The sequence below is a fragment of the Merops nubicus genome, unplaced genomic scaffold, assembly GCF_000691845.1.
Source record: "Merops nubicus isolate BGI_N331 unplaced genomic scaffold, ASM69184v1 scaffold50597, whole genome shotgun sequence".
Taxonomy (NCBI): domain Eukaryota; kingdom Metazoa; phylum Chordata; class Aves; order Coraciiformes; family Meropidae; genus Merops; species Merops nubicus.
In genome coordinates, this window is record NW_008619299.1 from 6,758 (window position 1) to 32,065 (window position 25,308).

The following is a 25,308-nucleotide window of genomic DNA, read 5'->3' on the forward strand; positions in this document are numbered from 1 at the left end:
AGGCACGTAAGGCAATGCATTCTGTGGCCTGGGGGTGATCCACCTTGAGCCCAGCTCCTCATTTTACAACCATGTTGCCTGTGGAGACACTTTAAGTCTCAATTTTGCCTCTGCAGGCCAGTTGGTATATACCAAAACTAAACCTGTAAAGCAATGTGCAAAACAGATGACTTAGAGCCTGAGTTCAAAGTCAAGACATATTTAACATGAACTATTAATACAGACAGAAAATCAGAGAAGAAATAGTGGTGCAGGTAGCACTGTAGTTATGACAGACACATTCTTCATATTCTTATATTTATGCTTTGCATTATTATATAAATAAGCAATTTTTTCAGCTCTGTATTTGATTAGGTTGTGTATTTGCTTTGGTATGTTACCAAAGACTGCATAAACTACAAGGCTGCCAATTATAGTTATAAAAAGTTGCAGCAGAATGAAAATATTAGTGCTTTGGAGATTTCATAACTGTCTGTTTCCCTTCCATAGCTGTTTTCTGCTGGAAAAATCACAGACACTAGAGTAGCTGAGCTGAAGGGAAAGTACACCCTGCTGCATAAGACTGTGATAAGGTACAATATTCTTTTTTAGACTTTAAGTAGCCAAAGCATTACATATTTAAAGTAATTATCTACTCATCCTGAGGCCTAATTATCATTTAAGGCTTTCTTACAGTGATTGTTTATAAAGAGGAACACAAAGTTGAAAAACAATGTTTAGTAGGAACTTTCAAGGTAATTTGGGATGTCTAAATACTTATTCAGACAATGTCTTTGTTTTTAATATAAACATAATGATAATGGCAATGGAGGGAAGCACAAACTGCAGCTTTTAGAAGAAAAATATGGATGTTTTATACTGTAAAATATAGAATAGAATTCACATAGAAGTTTGATACCATAAATACTGTGCACAAAAAGCATGAACATTTTTGTGGTAGATTACATCTCTCATTCTTTCCATGGTGCTCACGGGAGTGTGAAATTGCCATACTTCTGTAAGAAAGTCTATTGGAGAGAATCATGTCACATTTTTCTTTTAGATGTAGTCATGTGTTGAAGCAAAACACCAATGCATGAACAAGTACTAACTCCCACAAATAAGTTTCTCTTATTGCTGAAAGTAAGCAAGGAAAATCAGTGACCAAAAATTGATCATGAACTCCAGTGTATTTCAAGGACATTTCAGACATCAAAAGTGGGACTCACTCGTCCATATGTTAACACCAGTAGTTATGCACATCTGAAGTAAGTATTGAGTCTCTTAGCAGTCCATAGAAAGAAATAGGGACCACATAGTTCCTCCTTATACGGCCATCTGAAAGCGTTTGGTTTTCTCCATTGGCTATAAAGAGAGTTCTGATGATAGGTTCACTATGTGTGTATACATTTTTCCTGCAATGAACCATTAATAGAATCAATACCACTTTTTAATTTTCAGTTCTTCAACCTTACATGTGCAGTGCAGTTCTGTGGATCTTATTTTTTTTTCACTTATTACAGTTGCATTTAATACCTTTCCTAATTAATCCCTGTCCGTCCCAGTGCTGTTACAATGCTATGTGGTAACAAAAGGCACTGGATGAGGTCTTCAAGCTACATGTGTTTCTTGCCTTTATTTGCAAAGATCTCAAGGAGGAAGTCTTACACATCTTAAGCAGTGTAGAACCTTGTGACAGCTATGCCAAATGATTGCAGCCGATGTCTCTGATATACAATACAGATTTATCTTATATGATGAGTACAACTAGTCTGTATGGAGATAATGTCAAATGCTGATGCTAAGGTACACAGAGTTGTAAGTGTACAGTGTGGTCCTCTGTTTAGTGGTAAACAGTCCTTTATTTCTTGGTTTCAGTTTTGCACAATTTGGTATTCTGAAAAGCAGAGGGATGTCGGCTGGCAGATAACATCTTTGATACAGTTCTTCAAAGTGTTATGTACTTCTGAATGTTCACTGCACAGCTGAAATTCTGAGAACAGGCTGTCAACCTGTTCTGGTGCTGTCTCCCCCAGCCACTCTACAGTGAGGCTGCACCTAAAGCAGATGTATCAGAGTTAGTATTTGGCCCCTGAAAAGCCAAATCACACAATCATGTGGCCCAATTGTAAATTTTTATCTCAATTAAGGAATTTGATATGAATATTCTGATACACCAAGCTGTAAGAAGGCCAAGTAATAATGACAGTTCATTGACAGTTTGGGAATCTTATCTTCTTAAGCCTCTGTTATATTATTAATAACTTCATAAATTCAAAAGCTGCCACATCAGACCTGGCAAGCTTATTTTTACACTCGTGTGATTCTAGATGTGTATATTGTGTAGATGTCCAGCTGTCTCCATTGTCTTCAGTTAAATTTAAGCCTTCACATGAAAAAATACTGTTGGCAATTGTAGTGGGCAAGATCTGGTCTAGATTAAGGTTCAATTTTGTTTCTATTTTTATTTTTTTTATTAGCTTGAAAAACAAATCAATACTAAGAATGTTGTTTTTATGGAAGAAGTAATTTGTTTATGTATTTTATGCAAAATTTATATTTTACATAAGAGTTGTATTTTAAATGGATGTATATAACTGCAATCAATTGCATTTTTTCCTGAAACAGCATACATTCTGCTGGACTTAAAGAAGATCTGAATATTGTAAAGGAACTTGAGTCAGTAAGTGAATTTGTTTTCCCCTTAAGAAGTTACTGTGTAAATACATTGCACATGAAGTTATGTGTTCGTGTTAAAGGCACACTCCTGTTTCCTGTTGAAGTCTGTGGTTTTCTTACTTTCTGGTTTAAAAAAGGAAGTGGTTATCTGAGTAGAAGTGTTACACAAACCAAAACTTTTTCTTCTATATTATTTCAGCTGTTTGTGCAGTATAGTTAGTTGTACATTTTGTGGTTTTATAGTTACCATGTCAATTTTTTCAGTGTGATACATAATTCTGATTTTGCTGCTAAGCTATAAATGTAATCATTGAGCCAAATTTTTATATATGGTTTTCGTCAATATGGGAGGTTCTAAATTCCTTTGTTTTAAAAAGTTGCATTGAATTTTAACTTAGAAAAAGCAAGTGATATTTTACTCTTCCACATAATTTTTGACTAATGTTAGTATACCATTATACAAATGTTACAAGGTAATAATATGTAGAAGGCATACACAATGATTTCTACAGCATGAAGAATAGGTTTATATTGGTTTATAGGTTGTGCATTTTATATGAATTTTCATATTGTAGTTCCCTTTAAGACTTCTTCATAATAATCAATGTATTTTCCTAACAACCTTTAAGATCTGTTATTCAGCTATCATCACATAGGTTCCTAAGTATATTACGGGTACAAATTTCCTAATACTGACTGAATATTAGTTTGTTGTTTCTGTGAAGATAAACATCACAGAAATAGATAATTCAGATAATTGATTATGTAAGTTTCCGCAGAAGTCTACAAATGTGTTTGTAGCTTGTGTGTCATTAAATGAGTTACTTCAGATACTGGTAACACTACAGCAATAGCAACATGCAGTTCCACGTTGGGTAGGTGTCCTGGTATTCACCAAGAACTTAAAGGTGTAATGCAGGCCAGACTGGGCCTTGTTCTGGTGAATAGCCTCCTGTTATTGGTCCCCACGCTGATTCAGATCTAGCTTTCAGTGCTTCTTAGGATAAAACAGCTTCCCTGTCTCTTCACTGATTCCAGGAGGTGCTAGACAAATAAATTAGATCAACTAATTGCCTTTCATCTGGTTAAAATTACATGACACGAATCCCACTCCAAATCTAGGTATGCAGAAAAAAAACCCTCACATCAGATTCTGCTGCTCTCATGGCTTCATAGGATAATTCAGGTTTGAACAGACCATAGGAGGTCTCTTGCCCAACCTTCTGTTCAAAGGCAGGGTTAACTAGGAGGTCAGAACAGATTATTCAGGACTTATCATAGAATCATAGAATCCTTTAGGTTGGAAGGGACCTCCAAGATCATCAAGTCCAACTATTGAGCCATTAGGGCTCTAAAGTCCTCTGCTAACACAGATCAGAATCTGTCAGGGTTGGACGGGACCACAAGGATCACCCAGTTCCAACCCCTCTGCCATGAGCAGGGACACCTCCCACTAGATCAGGCTGCCCAGAGCCGCCTCCAGCCTGGCCTTAAAGACCCCCAGGGATGGGGCCTCAACCACCTCCCTGGGCAACCCATTCCAGGGTCTCACCACTCTCATGGTGAAGAACTTCTTCCTCACATCCAGCCTGAATCTGCCCATTTCCAGCTTTGCCCCATTCCCCCTAGCCCTGTCGTTACTCGATATCCTAGCAAGTCCCTCCCCAGCTTTCTTGTAGGCCCCCCTAAGATACTGGAAGGCCACAATAAGGTCACCTCGGAGCCTTCTCTTCTCCAGACTGAACAGCCCCAACTCTCTCAGTCTGTTCTCATAGGAGAGCTGCTCCAGCCCTTGGATCATTCTCGTGGCCCTTCTCTGGACACGCTCCAGCAGGTCCACATCCCTCTTGTAATGGGGGCTCCAGAACTGGATGCAGTACTGCAGGTGGGGTCTCACCAGAGCAGAGTCGAGGGGGAGAATCACCTCCCTCGACCTGCTGGCCACGACTTAATCTCATTCCAACTTGAAAACCTTGAATTAAACATTATAGATAGGCAAAGAAGTATGAATACAAATCTCATGCTTCTCATTGCCTAGTTGTAAGTTTTTGTATTTAATGTAGTTTACAGGAATCTGAGATCCAGCTGTTGTAAGAAGCCAAACGGCTTAGTGTAGAACTGGAAGAGCAACAACATGAACTGGAAAAAATGGAACAGTTCCCTGAAGAGTATTCCAATGAAGTTTCCCAAATAAGGCAACAACTTCTTAGCTGCCAAAATGAATACAATGCCATTACAGAACGAGAATATGAAATTCAGTTCAAGATGGAATGGTAGGTGATAATGGTCAAACGCTGCTCGTTTTATCATAGTTCATCTAGTAAGACAATAACAGAATATCATTCAATCTCCTTTCCATTTTACATGGACACATTTCCAATGGCTTTTGTTGAACAAATTGCTACAAAATTTCCCTAGTAACAGCACATTTCAGCAATGAATTAAATTATCCTGGTGCAAGATTTGTCGATCATTTTAGTTTTGGGACATCCTCTGGTGTCCTTTGAAATGCTGTTTAGAATTTATTACATTCCATAATTAATGTTTATGTAGACAAAGTTAATAGGAACAATTCTAGTCTAGTACATCTTTAATAAAAATGATTAAAGTGTCTCAGAGACCTGATGACTGGGATTTTATGGAAACAATGTCATAAATAAACGCAGTACTATTTTTAGCTTCAGAAGCACAGTGTATTTTTAAGTTTTTCTTTTCAGGTGTTTAAAGGAGAAGTAGTTGTGTATTCTTATGTCAGAATAGTGAAAAGTTATCTGTGAAGTAAATGAGTACTTGACATTTCTATAAAAGGAAAAGAGTCCAGAATAAGACTGATATTGTATATAGTTTAATTATATGCGTATGTAAGTTAGTTGTACTTGAAGCTTGTGTGGTAAAATTACAAGCAGGACTATTGCATTTTTAAAAATATATACCTATGTAGATGAACTTATATTTTTATTTTACTTGCTATTTTTACTTATCTTCAATAGCTGTATTGGAGTAGGTGTGTAGAAATACAAATAAATAATGTCAGCAGCTCAGCACTTAAAGCTATTTTTCTGCAAGGAGAGCAGGAACATTATATAAACTGCATAGAGTGGGTTTTTCTAGCAGTTCTTTGTTGATTTTTCTTTTCAGAGCCAAGTGTTTGCTCTAAGAGAGAAAGAAACTTGAGAAAGAGGCAAATTGAGAGTCGGAGAAATGAAGAAAAATGGAAAGCATCTGGAAAAAATTACTTACTATGACATATCTAAGCAACATGAAGTTTCCTGAAATAATTATTAAGTGCAATTTCCGAGGAGTCCAGAAATCAGCCCTTCAAAATATCATGCTTTTTACTCATTTGTCCTCATATCTTACAAACAGATTTTACTGACTTTTGCATCACTTTTCCAAAAAGTGACTGGGTCTTATATGTTTGGGGGTTAGTTACTCTTACTTTATTTTCTACCTCTAGCCAAAAGGAGATTTTTGTCCTACAAAAGAATGCACTTTAGGCACTGTTTCGATTATCCTTACACATTAACTGCATTCATTTTTATATATGAATTGAATATACTATCTTGCAGATTAAAAATACACTTTTTGGGTCAGTCATACAGTGAAAGATGTTCTTTCACTTTAATGAGAAACTTCCTCTGTTGTCTTATGTATCGCATGAGATCAAAACCAGCTGTACAGTCTGACCAGAGGTCCATATGGTGCAGTATCTAACAATGATCAAAAGTCCAGCCCTCAGACATTTGTGATTCAAGGATATCATGAGCCAAATACAGTCCTTTCTATTCAGGAATCCTCAGCTGACCCCTCTTCCTTGAATTTTTCCTGTCTCCTCTTCAACTGTGTAAACTTCTGGCCTTGCAACACCCCGGGCTGTGAGTCCCACAGACTGACTACAAAGGAACGGCCACCTCCTTTCCTTTTGGAAGCTGAGTCCTATCAGCCTCATTCCATGTGCCGCAGTTCTAGTGTTGGATGAGACAGTTGAGCATCTGATCCTCTCTTGATTTTCACTGCTGCAGGGTGGTTTGATAGTTCTCTTCTGTACTCCCCTACCCACCTCACCCCTAACCCCCAATTTGTCAGCTTTCTAAAGTGAAGAGCTACAGATTATTTTATTATTCCTTGTTTGGAATCTGTTTCATGTCTGGTGCTGGTATTTGTGGCATTACGTCTTACGTGTTTTGTGGGTGTGGTGTGAAGAGGATGTGCTTTGGTTATGCATGAACTTGTGTTTTGGGAGGGAAGATACTGCTTTCCAGAAGTGACAGAAATTTTAGTGTCTGAGTAGCGTAGAAAGAACAGGAATGGCAGGATACATGTGTGGGGAACGGATGAGAGGGTATAGTGGGGAAATGAGCTTCTAAGAAAAACAGATAATGGAAAGAAGGAACAAGTTTGGTGCCTGTGAAAGAAAGTGAAAATTAATATCTAGGTGATCTAATAGTAATACTGATATAAAATGAAGATCTATATGCCTGATGGCTTTATACAAATAATAAAGCAATGTCTTCTGAAATAACTGCATGCATTAGTGATGTCACAGACAGGGGGGAAGCTGCATTAAAGGTATTTTAAGTTTGCTGTTAGTTGACTGTTTGGTTTCCTTCATTTCCCAGAAGGAGAAGAACTCATGGTCCAGCCTGTCTTGGCCCTTGATGTCTCTGGAGTACAGTTTCCCTTGTTGTCCAACTGTGTTAATACTGCCCTTGCTGTGCTTGGCACCTACAAGTAAACTTCTCTTTGGGAATTATGCCTAATGGCTGTTTAGTGCAAAAACACACATATTGCTTATTTACTTTTGTAGGTATAGCAGGCGGGGAACATGGAGGGGAAAAACTTTTGAAGGGAACATCTTGTTTTATCCTATTCTAGTGTTTTATCCTTTTCTTAGAAGTTCTTGATCTCTCTAGCCTCTGCTGCCTTTACTTCCACTGCTGCTGCCTCAGTTCACTTCCTCTGATAGCTAAGGGCACTTGGCACCCTTTGGCACTCAGATTCAGGTGCCTGATTCTTGAAAACAATTTTATTTTAAAACCTAGGTCCAATCTACAGCCCTCACAGTCATTTGTACGGGTAGCAAAATGGCTATTCACTGAAGTACTATGTATTATTGCATGCAAATCAGGGTTGCAAAACTGAGTTTGTCCTTGTAGAAGCATTGCAAATATGGAAAATTATTTCAGTGCTTGTAATTATTTGAGGATTAGTCACTCCATAATTAGAAAGTGAAAAGTTAAGCTTCTGTCCATAGTTTTTGCAGTAGAGAATTACAAGCCATAAGTAAAATAAATCGAGTTCCAGTTGAAGTTGTTATCAACCAGTCTTGTGATTGCTTTCTCTGGTACATGCAAATTAATTACAGCTAAGAGCCTTCCAGAAATCTCATGCTGGCACCTTGTCAGCTCTTATATGTTCTACTTGTGGCCACTAGATTTTAGTTGTGAGGTGCTGAGCACCTTCTATGGATTCCTCAGCAATCCCAGATATGTGTCAGAGTAGCTGAAGGAGTTCGTTTTCTTACGTGATGGGATTTGTAACAATAACAATGTTCTGGCTGTTTTGTGAGCTGAGGAACTGAAATGGACCTCTGTTGACAACTACTGCTGCATTTCTTAAGCTCTCTGTACTTAATTTTTTTATTTCTGTGTCTGTATGCAGCTGTAGACATCTCTCGGGGAAAAGTCTGGAATGTATTTTCATTAATGGTCCAATTTTCCAAGAGCATTTTTTTCTAACTCGTTACATCTGCATCCATGATAGTTTTCATATACAGGACTTCTATTAAGCTTCATGAAAAATAAGTAAAGCAATATGAGAAACATTTGCAATCCTAAATGCTTAAACTTTAGAATTTAATCTTCTTTTCATTGCTTATGTTGTTTAAATACATTATTATGTATTCATCATAATAATGATAATAATAAAACCCTGTTCCTGTTTTTATCCCTGCCGGTAAGGAAGCCTGGGGATGTTAGCATTGGGGTACCTGTCTCACTTTTGGATACAGGCAGCTGGACCAAACTCGTTGCTCAAAAGGGAGAGAATTAACTTGGGTTTACCCTCTTTTTCTTTTCACACATTTGCTGTTTTTTTCTGTGGAAGCAGCTGGTGTGCCAGCTCATAAGGTAACTTGGTGCTTGTTGTTCAGTGTTGCCTTTGTTTATGTCACAGAAAATTAGGTGTCCAAATCATTTTACTTTTGCTGGACAGAAAAGTCTTTGTTGTGCAACTGGAATGGCTCCACAGGAATCTGTCCTCATGAGTGAGGAATGTGACAAAAGCAAAACAGTGTCAACTTTGCTCTCCCTCCTGGTATCGGGGACTACTCTTTTGATTGTCTGGCATGATAGAGAGCATGGCATGGACTAATGTTGAGCAATGCAACCTCTTTAATCAGTTTGCACAGGACTTATTTAATCTGGTTTTGTGGCAGTCAGTTACAGGTATTTGTGCAAAGTGGACATTCATTATAATTAGTGATTATGCCAGTCCCAAGGAATTTAACTAGGAATCCTGCCAAAACTTGTTGGGACTATGAACTGTTCTTATTAACATGTTTATACATTTAGGCAACCTCTTGGTAGGTGCAAACGTGTTTGACCTGTATGGCATTTCAACACAACATACTCATTTGTAGCTTATGTTCACAGTGCACAGGAGCAGAGCAAAGATGCTATCAGAGAATGGAAGTACATTGGGTTTTAATGCAGTTTGATCGCTGTGCTCTCTCTGACTTCAAAGAGGGGAACATAAAAGGAGTAGTTCCTGACCCCCACTGCAACAAAGAAGAAATCATCTTGTGATGTCTCCTTCTACTGGCATGTACTTATGCTGTACATCTGCAAACACTCCTCTGTCTTTGTGCACTCTTCTGTGCACTTCATTAAGTGATAATAGATTTTTCAGTAGAATTTTTCTTTGTAATGAATTTTATCAATTTTGGGGAAGGACTGATCTAAATTAAACTTTTTTCTTTGAAAGATTTTTTTTGGCAAACTCATTAATTCTGTGAGTGTTTACACACTGGCATCCAAATTAGTTTTCAGACTTACCAGTCCCTGTAAAGACATACTTGTACTCTGCCCATATGCATACATACTGTAAATCAATAACATCTAGCCTCTGCCTTTATTTTCTGGCTCTTCATCTGAGCCAGAGCTTTTCCTTTGTGATTTTTTAAAACTGATTTTTAAGTGTACCACTAACAACCCAGTTGTCTTTCTTGAGTGTTTTCTTCCCTTGACTGGAAAAGATGTCACCTGAGGCTTCTAGGTATAAGCTTTGCTCCTTTTGTTGGAGCACTAAAATATAAGAAAATTTATTGGGAAAGGGGGAAGTAACCTTAAATCAGCACTGATAAAGAATTGAGCACAAGATCCCAGGGATGATCCTGAGGCTGGCTGCTAGGATACTGACCTCTCCCCCCATGACTGCCACCTTTTGAAATCTGAGCCATCACCATGCAAAGTCCTAGGCTGCTGCTGAAAGGTTTCAGAGGGAAAAAAAAAAAAAAAGAAAGAAAGAAAAAAAGAAATACCAATCAGCTGCCTCACTTCTGTATCAGCCAAATTCAGAGGCAACTGCAGTAGCTGCTTTGGGTAGGTGGGGCTGCCCCAGGACTCCCTTGCCATAGTTTGTAGCTCCAAGTGACACAGCTATTTAATGTAAGCCTGTCCCCCTCTTATTACTCCCTTTATTTAATGAGTTATTCTAACAGACTGCAGTGAGCCTCAGGAAGGCCTGACCAGCGCATCCTCTGTCTGGAGTTACAAATACGAAGTTAAGTACTAAAGGCGATTCTTTGCCACCTGAGAGAGAGGATTTGATTGTTCCACCTATTCCCCAGCTGCAATCTTTACTCCTTTATAGCCTGAAACTCAGAAGTGTCAACATAGGTGCTAATTACATTGCAAGAACCCGCCTTCTTCCTCCAAATCAATAGCAGGAGGACTTAATTAAGTTCACTTTGGCTGTGATGGCGTACAGACTGACGTAGCCCATTTGCCTCCTATAGGTGCAGAATTGTCCTCTGCATGCACTGGGGATGTATTGATGTATTACTGCACTAGGACTAATTTTCTATATTTGACATTATTTACCTATCTATCTGTCACCAAGAACTCCCTGTTTTAAGTTCAACAAACTGGATAGTTCAGCTTCACTTTTGTAGTGCTTCATCTTTCTTGGGGCAGCATGATTAAAAACACACCCAGAAGATCTAAGAGCTTCACTAATTTTTTTCCTTTCTTCCTTGTTCCCTTCTTCAGCGTCTGTCTGTATTGTTGCCTGAAATTAAGTTGTAACAGATTTTGGATGTAGGTTGGCCTTTGCTATTCAGTTTTGTTTTCTACTATACTCCACTGACTTAGTCGACAACATTTGTCACTATTCAAGGGATTTTTTCCACAAGACTGTTCAGATTTGAGCAGCTTCACTTAGGGTTTTTTTTTTTTTACAATATGAGTGTGCATGTGTGCAAACACTCAAAAGAAGAAGATTTCTCACTAGTAACTGCACTTTCTTTGATGTGTGATATCTTTGTGTAGACTTATAATCCACCTCCTCTTTCCTTTTGCCTCAGTACCATGTTAAAATTTTATTTTCTGAGGTTGGGAGGAAGGGCTGGTGTAGGGTGCCATCTGACCTGTTACGCTCTGCTAGGATAAAGACAAGGGTGAAACAGGCACACATACATCCTTGCAGGAGGTGGTCAGGCTAGGAAGAATCAGGTTCAAAAGTTTAGATGTATGTGCACTGTAGAAAAAGCCCGCATATGTATGACCTGTCTTTCAGGACTTCCAGCTACCGGTCAGCAGCCTTCCTCTAAATCTGGAAACCTTTCAATTGTCCTTGATGACAATTTAGCATACATTTTAGTCTAATGCAAGTTAGGCATCAATACTTTTTAACAATTTTCTATATTATAGTAATATTTATTATATTACTAGTGTATTTAGCTCTGTTTTGATTTTTCCATAGTTTGCAAGAAGAAAAAAGGCTTCTGGAAAATGAATACAAAAGACTTCCAAGAAAAAGGGTAAGTACAAAATATGAGAAAAGCCATGTTTTGTGTTCTGCCAGCTAACATATAAATACACCAGTGAAAATGTTTCTACAGTGTGTGTAGCTCCAGAGTTTGGTTAAAATCTGGAATACACAGGAAAACCAAGAGCTAGACTTTATATGAGAGGAAGAGTCTTTCTAGTTATCATTCAGCTTTGATAATTCTAGGGCAAACAATTAATAACTGGTTCAGAAAAGACCTGAGTTTTCCTTGTTTTTTTTACTGTGTTCATCAAGTGGATACTGGATGTAAAGGTAGCTTCAGGTTTTTGGTTCTAGGTCCTTAGTACTGAAAACAGATTTGCAGTCATAAGTTCTGAGGGATGTATGTGTTCTTGTTGGAAATAAAATTCTGCTGGTTACTGATAGAAGAAACACACGTGTGTTAAAAATTTCTATTCCAAACCTTGTAAAAAATGTTATCACCATTCAGTGTTAATGATTCTGTAATATCACAAACCTGCAAAATGTAAAAGGGAAAATAAGATTAATCTTATTTTTGGCTTAATTTTTAAAGGGAGCAGAAAAGAAAATTAAACAGTTGAAAGAAAATTGTGATGAGCTCTGCAAAGAAGTAATGCAAAGGAAAGCAGAAATTAATGCAATAAAGGAAGATGTTTCATCCAAGCAACGGCTGATGTTAATACATCAGGAAGAAACAGAAAAGCTTCTGGAGAAGCAGGCTAATTTAAAAGTAACACAAAATTAGCTGTGTGTATGTGGATCTCTGTATGTGTGCATGTATGTGTAAATGGTGCATGCTTTGTCCAAGGAAATGAATCCTCTAGATGGTTTTTGTCATTCCAAATTCATTAGATGGCAATACATCATTTTTCAATATGCATGAAACGTGCTGCTGTGCCATATCCATTATTATTCCATTAGGAAACAATAATAGTCATTGTTTTGATTGAAAAGTGGTTTCTATAACGATATTTTCTATGGTGTGTTATTGCAGACTGCTCTAACATATGCTCAGATCCGAGTTAACAGGGATGCATGCTGAGAATGAAACAACATACCCGAGTCTTGGGTGCTTTTTTTTCCCATGGTATAGATAACATAATCAGATGTATTCATTATAATCAAATGTAATTTTTATCTTGCAGATGTAATGAAACTGTAAATATCAATGCTTAGTTTCAAAAGTAGCAGCTATAATTCCCTGAGATCAGCTCAAGTAATTTAAAAATGTTTTCTTCCTATTTTCACAGCAGTTCTGGGCGAATATTACTTCTATAAAATCTCATCAGATTTTGAGGCTATTCATCTAACCTTTCTGTTTTGTCACTAGGATGAGCTAGTTAAGATTCTTGGTATTCCAGCACAGCTTGGAAAAGAAACTGAAAGGATGAATCGGAAAAAAATGTATGGCTTTCATAAATAATTATATATGCAGAAATGTGGATGTATGACTTACTTTCATCTGTTTGTTACAGAGAAGACTGAATACAGTCATTGGTTAAAATGAGGACCAACATTAAGAAAAAGCCTATAACCCACTTAAAATCCATGCACTGTACTGAAAAATACTTTATATGCAGTGAAACGTGGTACATTTAAGTACAACAAAGAAAAATTTAGAACAAAGCTCAGTCAAAAATTGCTTATCCTTCTTACTGTGATGCATTGCTCTATATCAGATCTCTTAGTAGATTTTTTAGTGGAAAATAATGTTACTGTGTACTCTAGACTTTTAGTCCCCAGTGACTGTACATTAGCTTATCTCTACTGACCTCAGTGAAACTAGCAGCTTTCACAGCCAACAGTCTCGTCTGAGCTAAATAATCAATTTCCCTCAATGCTTCTGTACCAGCTCTTTAGTCAGAGGTGCTTTGCTCTAAGCTCCTGATGTGAATTCTGGTCCCTAATATTTCAACAGGGACAATGTAAGTCAGTGGCCAGCCTTTTCTTTCTCCCTCTCTTTGTCTATTTGTGTTTTTTCTCCCCTGGTGCACGGGATGTGTTGCCTTCTGTATGTGTAAAATCTAATTAGCACTGTGCAGTTTCAGCCAGGTCAGTCACAGATCCTGGCAGTCCAATTGCTGTCCAGATAAACAATGTGTTTTATACCCTGTTCAGGCCCAAGGTTACACTGAAGTTTTTTGTGTCTCCTGCTTGCAGTTCCTACTTGTAATATAGAAATTATTTGACTATATTATATTTTTCAGTTTAAAAATTTGTATGGTGGTTTTCTTAATTTTCCTCACTACTCAGTTTGATATAATTCTGACCTCATATAGATGAGAAGTTTTTCCTGTAGTGTTACAGTGACACAATTAAAAGAATCTAGTACCTTGTGTAGATTGCTGTTAATGAAGTATTTAAATTAGTCTTTATACTTGTGTCACATCACAGAATGAGCCAAAGGAGTTTAGAAGTGTCACACCCATGTACGTGGTAATGTGGACAGAAATTAGTTTACTAGAACTCTTTTAAATACTGTCACGGTGCTAAACTCCCTGTTAGTCCCCTGACTCCCTGTTAGTCCCCACACATGTTTGTGTGTCCATAAAATCTGGCAACTTATATTTTGTCACTTAAATATGCCTGTGGAAATGTAACCCCTCCTGTTTCATTAACATATACCCACAGTGATGCAGAGAAGAAGAAAGAAGCTCTTAATGAGCAAATAGAAGAGCTGAATGGTGCTCTGAAGGCCATTGAGAAAAGTACAGAAGAGATTTTGCAAGAAAGAGAAGATGTAGTGAAGGAATTGGATGGGAAACAGATTTTGCTAGAAAGCAAAGAACAAGAACGCATTGCTCTGACAAAATTACTAAATATTAACAGAGAGAAGGAATCAGCAGTCCTATCAGACAGGTTAGAATAGGAGACATAAGCTATGTAGTGTGAGTGAAAAATCCTCTATTCTCAAAGATCTGTTTGGGTTTCTTTTTCTGCTGTATTGCTTATGTTTTCAATTTTTATACTGCAACCAGCACAGAGTAAAAATTATCAAGCTTGGTTTTGACTTCAGAAATGTTTTTATAAACTATTACAATCTAGGATTTGGCTTGAAGAAGAACATCAAAAAGGTTAAGCATTTGATAAAATTCTGAAAGGGAAATCTTTTAGAAGGTTTCTCTCTGCAGTGAAAATATATTTTTTTCTACGTAACCCACAGAAACTAAACTGAACAAGAAAAATGTGTCAGTATTTTCATTTTCAAATGTAATAGATTTCTGCACCCACTGAATCAAGCATGGATTTCTGTGCTTGATCTATTAATCTATTTCTGCACCCACATGCTCCTGAATTTCCATGGGAACTGGTTACTCATCTCTTTAATATTCTATTGAATTGTGAGTGCTTATATACTTGGTAAAGTAAAAAAAAATGTTAGGTGGATTGCAGGCTTCAAATGGTTCCTTCTTTGTGGAGGAAGATGTGTAGTTGTAATCATGACCACAGGCACAATGCTTTTGCCTTTAAAGTTTTGTGTTAAAGGATAATGGCACTTTAAATTGAAATGTTTGAGTGCAGCAAACATGTAAATACTCACTCATACTAAAAAATGTGTTTCCTTCTTATTATTATATGTAATAGTTTTTTTGGAATTCTTAGCACATTCAGAAGAGACTGTGAGACCTCATTGATATAATATAGGTGTATTATAATTGATTAAAATTATAAAAATGCTGTACTTTTAGGGAATTTGTGTCAGTGGCCATTGTGCTCAGCCATAATGGTGCAGTATTCAAAAGCCCTTAAAATGATCATGACTGTTTGTATACATGTCTTGGCCATGTTACCTGTTCCTAACATTCTATGTCTGTCTATATAGAGAAGCTCTGGAAGAGAACTTAAATAAATGTATCTTGGAGAAAAAAAAGCAACAAGATATTCTCCTTCACAAGCAAACACAGAAAGACAGAGAACTGAGAAATTTTAAAAGAAGTTGTTACAACTGAATATGATTTATGATTCCTTGGAACAAGATAAGTCACAGCATAATAGACTCAAATTAGAGGTCTGTATGAATGCATTTATCAGAAGGATTCTATATTTTCATGTAAGAAATGTGTCTATGAAATATTTTGACTGATTCCACAACAGGAGGAAGAGGAGAAGACTGTTTTAAGTCTTATGCACATAAAAGTGCCAAGTGTGTTGCTACAACTAAGAAAGAAACCTCTGGGAGCTCTGGCTGAGGTTAAAATACGACATCAAGATATATTTGGACTATTTTTAAGAAACAGATTTTAGGTGAAAACATCTGGTCAGGGAGAGCTGGGATATTATATCAGCACTCTGGAGTCAGGTCTTCCTTCAAAGCGCTGTGGAATTGGGGTCATTTCTGAGCAAAATAATATAGTGCCTTGCCCACCAGCATCAAAGAAATTTCTACCAGAAAAACAAGTACTCCCTGGCTCCCAAATGATGAAAATACACTTCTTTTAAAAATTTGTGGGTTGTTTGTACCTTACTGTAAATAATTTATAATGTATTTGACATTATTCCAGGGGACAGGAAATTAGCACTATATAAAGTTTGGTATTAATTAATATTAAATAATTCCTCGTGTTCTCATTTTTTCCACTCAAATTTCACCTTCCTGATCTTCTCTCTGCATTAGTATTTTACTCATTCCTGTTCCCATACTGATTTACTCTTTTCTGTTTTATTTATGCCTTCTACTAGGCTGGTTTTAAAGGACAATCTCATTCTGCTTGTCTATGCAAAACATTTCTTTCCTTTCTTTTCTCCTTCCAATTTTCTTAAAAATTTACTTTGTCTGTAACTTTTTCATGTTCTCTTCCTCTTATCACTGTTTTTTCCACTCTTTCTTTCTCAAGCTTTTCTCCTTTGCTAGCTCCTTCTTAGTCTAAATTATAATCAATCTTATAAAATTAATCTTGCTTAATCGGGTATTTTTTTCACAGAACTTGGTGTTTCTTATCTTGACACAATGTCCTTGAAATTTTCCTTGGTCTTTCCAAGCAATTCAGGGCAGAAAAAAGATCCTAGGTACATGACTGTAAATGTTTCTAAAATAACTATGCGATGTCAAAGCTCATACATACTCTAGCGTTGCTATTTAAACAACTCTAAACATTACTCAATAATATTTAATATTGTTAAATAATACTTTCTTTTTTCCTGTCTCCCCTGAAATTCCTCCTGAATTCATGTGTGTATTAATTACCTAGTCATATGAGCCCACCTGTGGGAGGGAGGAAAACTCTATAACTATACAAAATGTTTTAGATTTAATTTTCTGAAATATTGATTAAAGGGATGATTCATATTCCAGACTTTGATCTTAAAGTTCATAATGAGTTTCTGTTCAGTATCAGCTAAGAGAATCTGGGAAATGGTACTTTTTCCTGTGTTTCTATTGAAGAAATATTCCTAGAGGAAGAACCACAATTATTAAAACCATGTAATGCTAAAATCAAATGCCATAACTCACCAACAGCTGTGGTTAGAGTTCACAATCCTGGGTGAGATCCAAACCCAACCCAACCCCTTCACACTGTGACAGGGCAAGGGCCTGTAATGAGATCCTTTGCATTGCAAAGGTTTCCCTCAGTGCTGACACTAGGTTGTCCTATAGGCTTGTATGTGTCTTGCAAGTAGCATCATCATGAAGAGTGGGGGAAAGGGAATGCCAGCAGAAAGAGCAGTGGAATTCTAAGCAGTATTTTAGTCCAGAAGTTGCAGGTTGTTACCCTAACACAAACACGACATGGCAATATGGTTATTTTAGCCCATCCTCTCATGCTCTGTGTTTTCTCTGGTTCCTTTCTTGGCTCTTTTAGAAGAGCAAATGTGAAATCACCACTCCTTTGCAGTCTGCCTGGTTTGAGTGCAGTACTGGAGTATGAAAGACCAGAGTGGCAAGCTTGATTCTGCTTGGCTTTTGGTACCTTGAGTTTATTTTAATCAGGAAGACTTGGGGGCACATCTAGGAAAAGTTAAAATATTTAAAATAGCTGAAGATCCTTTAACTGATTAAAAAAACAGATCTACATTTATTTATTGTGATTCCAACTGAAATATTCACAAGAATTAGCTGCTAGTATAAAAACGTGATGGGAGAGGCAGCAATACATCAGTGTGGTTCCCCAGATTTCCTCTTACTTCAAATCACATGCTAAGTGCAGAATGGCTGGTTTCTAGAATAAGGAAATTACAGGAACACTTCCTTCAGATGTGTTTTTCTTCTTAGTAAGTTGTGAAAGGTCAGCTATTGCTCAACACTGACCCTGTGTGTGAAAGAGAACTGGGCGCTCAGGCGGCCGCCAGCCCAGGCAGACCTGCTGCTGCTCCCCATGCACGTCCCCCCTCTGGTCAGGCCAACCCAGGCAGCCAAGGGAGCCTGCTCAGTCATGTCTGATCTGAACAGAAGTCCTTAATGGATTAAAGACGTTTATATGGGCTTTCTACTTTTAGACTCAAGAACTTGGTGGCATCTTTAGAATCCCATCTCGAAAATGTGGAAGTGCCTACTTAGAGACACTACAGCCTTTTACACAGCAGAAGTGGTAACTAATACGTGCTCCACAGAAAAGCCATGTTTGCTCCCTCCACGAGAGTGAAAGTAACTGGCTTAAATAGGTTTTACTGACCCTTTAGCAAACCTAACTCAAATCAAATCTCAGAGTTGGCAGCTGAAACCAAAGTAACCCCACAGTTTGACCTTTGCCATGGCTCCTTTTTCCCTTTCCCTTAACACAAGTGAACAACATCTAATTGTATAATATTAACACAGAATTGAAAACCCTAAGTGCAAAACATCTCATTATCTGTGTTGAGGTATATAGTGTTTTGAACTCTAACATCTGGATGAGACCTGAGAAAAACGTGTGTATTATTTTTTAATAGCTTCCAGATGTGTCATTCAGTGTAATTTTTTCCCCACCTGTGTGACTTACAGATCTGTAATTACAGACAGGCAACATATGCCTGTGTATTTTAGTTTGCTTTATTTATTTCTTACTTATTTAGAACAGTAAATAATTTTTAAGTGAAGTTGGTCGTTGTGAGAACAATGCAACCTTTTGCCTTACAAATTATATCATGCAAGGATTGCTAGTCAGAGGGTAGGTTCTTGTGTCTTCCCACACACACACAATTTAAAAATATGATTCAATAAACAAATTTTCCCATAACGTACAAGGAAAAAATAGTACACAGCTGTTTGTTTTGTTAGTTTTTACATCTAGAGCCTGAGGAGGGAAAAAGAAAATCTTTTTTTTATTATATCAAATCTACACAGATGTGAAATACAGGCTGTATTAAAATCAGTGGTAGGTCTATTTGTTTCTTTCAGTAAGGTCAGAATCTCACTCAGAAATTCCTCTGTCAATTTAGAAGGTGACACCTTTGCATAGGTTCTCTTTGTGATTTTTGCTTTTTTTTGATGACAGTTTAGTGCTGAAAAACATAATCCTTATTAATTCAGTACTTAAACTGGGCTTTGTGAATTTCAGGGTTTATAGTTAGATTCTTAAGAGAAAACTTTGAGAAACTTGCATGTGTTGCTGAGAAACTTTACTCAACAAAGAATTCTTCGACTAACTATTGTAACAAGACAGAAAATTAATTTCTTAATTTGTGTAACCACTTCAAATAGGTTATCTGCAGTTTACATTTTTCACATCTGTGGTTTGCATCACTCAGTGTGCTTGGTTTATTTTTGTAGGCAGAAGCTATCCCTAGAAATAATGGTGCATTATTAGAAAGACGGCAAGAAGGAAGTTGAGATGACCAAGAGAAGCTTAGCTGAACAGGTGATGAGTGCTGCCTTCTCTTGTTTTCACTGTAGCAGTTGGTTTTCAATGATGAGGATAAAGGGACTGTTTGAATACAAAAAATTAAAGGAATTTCTAGCTGTAGCTCTTTGGTGAAAAACATGTGAAAAACCACTTGTTTGTCATATTTAAAAAAACATTTTTCACTATTACTGGTCACACATTGGAAGGCAGAAAGCAAATCTAGTGTGTTAATTTTTTCTGCATATCATTAATGATATTACAACTAGAAATATGGAGTATAAGTTTCTGTTGGATATGGCACAGTGTCTCACTGAAACAAATTCAGCATTTGTATATTATAATTTTTCATCTTCAGAGTTTTGTAATTTTGGGATGTCTGCCTACATTCAACACAGCCATATATAGTGTGGAGATGTGGATGTCTTGAATATGAGTATTGGTACTTACCACTATTTAAGTGTTGTTATCAGAAGCAATATCTTTCAGATATACTTCCTCAAGAGCATTCTTCCTTATCTTCTTTCCCTTATATCCTTTCTCTTTTTGTGCTGTCTTTTAATTCATTTGAATTATTATTATTTGAAGTACCACTACATATATAGAGGTATTAAAAGATATGCAAAACTGCTATTCATTCCAAGAAGAGGCAGCTTCTTTTATTTTCCTGAAAGATTTCCAGGTGTAAATTGTTATATTAATGTGAAGAAAGATGGAAAGAAAACTCTTCCTACAGTCATGGAATCCAAGACTAATCTAGGGGTTTTCTGCCTGCAGTTTGGTGGCATTATAATATCATGTATATGTTGTGAATTGCACAGTTTATACTGCTAGGTTTATGTATAGGAATAAAGTATTTATGCTTCCACAATGTATGTCTGTATTCAAATAAATTAGATAAGCTAACTTTCTAGCACTTTGGGAATCTTTGACTGTCTATGAAAATAAACAAACATGTCAGGCTTTGCACCTGCAACAAAAATCAGTCCATAAACAGATCAATTAAATAAACAGTACAAAGTAATGAACACACATACACATATACTCAGAGATAGAACCCAACATGCACCAGCTTTTTTAATACCGATCTTCTCCTCTTGATACCAGTGGGAGATAAAAAAAGGGCTGTCCATTGAAGGTTAATGACATGGGGTATTAAACACTGAACACAGCTGAAAATAAAAGGTCCAGAGACATAGGAAAATGTGAATGTATTGTTCTACTCAATCATCAGTGATTGGTTAAAAGCTAGAAAAGAATGAACAAGAAAGTATATTTGAAAAGATACAGTTTCAGTGGGGCGTATGTCAAATAATGACACGGTGGAGCCCAGAGGCTGTTTAATAGAAACAGTAGAACTTCAGATACAAGATACATTTTAAGATGAAGCATCAAATTACCTACATTAATAAGAGTCATTGTCATCTTAACATACATAAAGACTGTGTTCTTTAATATTATTACCTGTCCAGAGAAGGGCCACAAGGATGATCCGGGGGCTGGAGCACCTCCCTTGTGAGGACAGACTGAGAGAGTTGGGGCTGTTCAGTCTGGAGAAGAGAAGGCTCCGAGGGGACCTTATTGTGGCCTTCCAGTATCTTAGGGGGGCCTACAAGAAAGCTGGGGAGGGACTTTTTAGGATGTCAGGTAGTAATAGGACTAGGGGGACTGGAGCAAAACTAGAAGTAGGTAGATACAGATTAGACATTAGGAAGAAGTTCTTCACCACCATGAGGGTGGTGAGACACTGGGACAGGTTGCCCAGGGAGGTGGTTGAAGCCCCATCCCTGGAAATTTTTAAGGCCAGGCTGGATGGATCTCTGTGCAACCTGATCTAGTGGGAGATGTCCCTGCCTATGGCAGGAAGGTTGGAACTAGATGATCTTTCAGGTCCCTTCCAACCCTGACAATTCTATGATTCTATGATTACTATAAAAGCATTTCATTGTAGTAAGTTCTTAGAATCATCTCACTTCACTGTCTTTTCCTCATCTAAGAGGTATAGCTGCTCTGAGTCATTTCTTTGAAAATATTCCTTTGATTTATCTAAATTGTTCATCAAATTCTATTTAAATTTCAGGTACAACACCAAAATATTATTAAAGAAATAAAAAGAAAGGATCTTGAAATAAGACAATGTAAAAAGAGGAAAAGAAAAATCCAAAACCAGTAAGAAAATAATAATTCTACTTTAGCTAAAATTGTCTTTTAAAGCAATTTTTATCCAACTAATGTACGTATAAAATTATAAGAATTATTTCTTTCACACTTGTAATTTTTTTCAGACTCCAGGGATTTTCTGAAATATATGGTATTATCCAAAATGAAAGGAATAAATGTATAAATTTGGTGCACGCTGCTCAGCAGAAAGTGAGTGAAACTAAAAACCAGATAAAATTGCTAGGAAATAGAAAATTTAAGGAATACTGTTATACCCAATGAAAGGTGAGTTTTAAGTAAGCTGTAGATCAGAATTATAGAAATGCAAGATTAGGAAGAATCTTAAGAGTTAATCTAGACCAACTTCAGCTATGGCTATATCATCCTTTATAGTTATCCTGATTTGTAAAACCTGATGCTGAGATGTTTAGCAGCACCCTTACATAATTTGTTCCCATTTCTTGTCACCCTAGCATTTCACCCTTAGCCTGGGCATCACCAAATGGCACAAAGCATTTTTGAAGTTTGTCTCACTGTTCTCACTTTCCTGCCATTTGAAGGGATAAACTGTCATTGCATTTCTTGTGTATCCCAGTTCCTGAGCCTCTAGTACCTGAACTATTGTGCTGTTTCATTCAATATGAACAACACTGTTGTATTCATACTTGCTTACCCTTAGAGGAAAAGGAGTCCAATACATATGTGATTCCATAACAGACTGGTACATGGTGCTACTAAATGAGTCACTAGCTAGTGAAGTGGCTGTCTAAATATTAAATTAGAACAAATTTGGTTTCTTGGTTCAAACTTAAATTGAAGTTTATTGGATAAAATTTATTTTAGATTGAACAAAACATAGTTTCAATTGGCAGGCAATCCTAGCCAAAATGAAAGGTTACAGTCACAACAAAGAGGAGGAAGCAGAATGGTTGGCACTTGTGACTCTGTGTTTTCCTAGACCATTAATTAGTGGAGATGTCATTTTGCTATCTTTTTGTCATTCTAGTGATGATGTTCTGCCATATAGACAGACTGACAATGTCTCTGGGAAAGTAGGAAGCTAGTGAATTGTCAATCATATATGCAAAACAGCACAGCCAAAATTGAGTACTTTAAAAATAATGTGACTTTCCTAAAATTTTGGTTTTCAGTGCCAAAAATTTGCACAGCCAGATCAGAAGAAATGCATTCAGGACACATTCATTCAAAGTATATTGTGGATCTCCCAATCTCTTTCTCCTGGTAAAAGGAGGGGGAAAACAAGGCTAAGAAGGCAGATACATATTGTCTAAATATCAGCAATGTCTAATTACTATAGAAAACTCTACTCAAGTACAGATCCCACAGATATTTTGAGCTCTGCAAACCTATCCTGCAAACTAGCAAGAGGTACTGAATTGTCACTAACACTCATAGTTGCCTATAGAAATTTTTTTTAATCCCAGTAATAGACTTTAGTATCGTAGTATCACTGACTTACCTGCAGCCTACACAATTTGGAGAACAGAGTATCAGTCAAAAGAAGAGAACGTTTTTTTTCAGAAAATATTTAATAACACATTGCATTTCTGCAATACTGTCATGCTGAAACTCGCTTTACAGAAGTTTAATTCAATTTGGTAATACCCTGTGGAACTGAAGAGTGCTATACGCATGGGGAAAATGAAGCAGAAAGCTCAGTGCTCTGTATAAAGTTATTCAGCAACGCAGTGATGGAGCCCAGGAGGGGAGGCAGGATATTTCATCTGCAGTTCTGTATTTGAACAGAAGACTAGGCTTCTCCTTTCACTACCTCTTTCATATGTTGATGTGAATATCTTCCCAGTGTAGGTAAAGTAGGGATACTTAATCAGGAAGTGATACTTACCACAATCAAATGCAATAAGTCTGAGTTCCCTCTTGTGAACAAATCAATGATCTGTCTGGCAACAAAAATCTGTATTTTAAGTGAGGAACCATCGCCTAGTCACCAGCAAGGTCACTGGAAAGAATTACTTCTGTTCTTTGTTTTCATGGGTCTACAATGTGCTCTTGTCACTAGCCTTTCATTATGTTTGTTTTTTCTCATCTGTCAAATAAGGAAACATTTTTATTTCTTGTGTGAATGTTGTGATACATTGTTTTATAAACAATAAACTTGAACACCTTTGAATCACAACCACAAAATTATTTAAATATCACTCTTTAAATACAAGGAGGATTTCTACTCATTAAGACTTTGCATCACAGTTTATGCCTCTGCTCTTGAACTCTCTTTCTTATGTCCACTTGGGCTACCAAGTGGAAAAGAAAAGAGCTGTGGTGAAGTACTCCATTTCTGGCATTTTTTTGGGCTGTAATCCAGTTCTCCTCAAGCTGAAAGAGGTTGCAGAGAGAAGCGGCTCTCAGAGAGTCTTTTTGTTTCTTGAAATGCTTCTGTGAAGCAGACTGACATAGAAGATCCTTTGTGTATTTGAGGAATTAGTTTAAGCTCTGCTTTTAGCTGCTGAAATTGCTTTCAAACTGAAAGGACTAAAAACTTCCCTACTTTTCTGTTATGTTAAAGAAAATTGCAGAAACAACATCTGAAGAATACAAATAATCTAGCAATTACAGAGAGCCTCAGAAATGATTACTGCAAAGTTTTAAAGGTCATGCACGAGATGAAAGAAAAGAAAAAGCAGCGGTGTCTGGATCTTGAGCAACTTACCACTATGGTCACCCACATTGAAGAGGAAATCTTGCAGATACACAAAAAAAATCCAATGTAAATTTGATGTAGTATTGTGTTTAATTTTGACACTCATGAATCAACTCTGGTTTTTGAACATGTGAGCAAATTAGGAATACTGAAAGAACACCTCACTACAATGTTTCACCAAACAGTTTGCCTCATTGCAACGTCAATGCTGCATCGCATTACATTGATTTTTTTCTCCATTGGTGAAGCTGTTCATTCTTCCAAAATATTATTAAAAAAAATATGGTGGCTTGGGCTACTATATGCCCTCAGAATTTATAGCCTCCTGCTCTATTTGTGCATTGTGTGCAGATAAGGTGTAAAAATACAGAAGACATAAATCTCCCTGATCTTGTTAATCCATTTTAAAACTAATGCTGTGGAAGGCCAGAAGAGTTTTTAAAATCATGTGAGAGACTAAAGTAACCTTTCCAATTGTTTATGCACTTATTTTCATACTGTAATTAGTTACCCATTTAAAATGTTGTCATGATGCTAAAATAATATTTGTGAAAGTTTTGTACATCTTCCCAGATTATTTCTATCTTTCAAGGTTGCCAGTTATGTTCTTGAATATGAGTAAATTTTTTTCTTTTTTTTTTTTTTTTTTTTTTACCTTTTCATTTTGGGCTTATTGTAGTGGTCTTATGCTCAGAGATCGAGAAGAAGAAGTGTGCATTTTGTATGAAAAAATAAACATGCAGGAGATGTTGCGTAGAAATGGCAATATTGAGATGCAAGTTATGGATGGAAAGATCAGATTTCTGAAGCTGAAGGCAGCTGAGAAGAAGAGACAGATTCAATTGTCATTCAAAGCGCTCCCAGTGAAAAATGCCCTGGATGCACATCTAGTGGTACTTCAGATACAGGTTGGTGGGAAAGAAAGCTTTTTTTTTGTTTGTAGTATTCTGTATTTTAAAACTTAAGGTCATGTCATAGAAAAAAAAATGTCTAGATGTACAAGGTTTGTTAAAACAAGGTTCA

At 36.8% G+C, this 25,308-nt stretch overlaps 1 protein-coding gene across 1 annotated transcript; it reads left to right on the plus strand.

Annotated features, from left to right (window-relative positions):
- Nucleotides 1–489: 489 nt before the first annotated feature.
- CCDC146 (coiled-coil domain containing 146) lies at nt 490–25,193 on the plus strand (the record flags this gene model as incomplete). Its single annotated transcript, XM_008943717.1, is given in 6 exon segments — nt 490–572; nt 4,722–4,931; nt 11,641–11,698; nt 13,019–13,092; nt 14,320–14,547; nt 24,965–25,193. Coding segments are annotated over 6 exon segments (882 nt in total), but the record flags the coding sequence as incomplete, so codon positions are not given.
- Nucleotides 25,194–25,308: the final 115 nt, after the last annotated feature.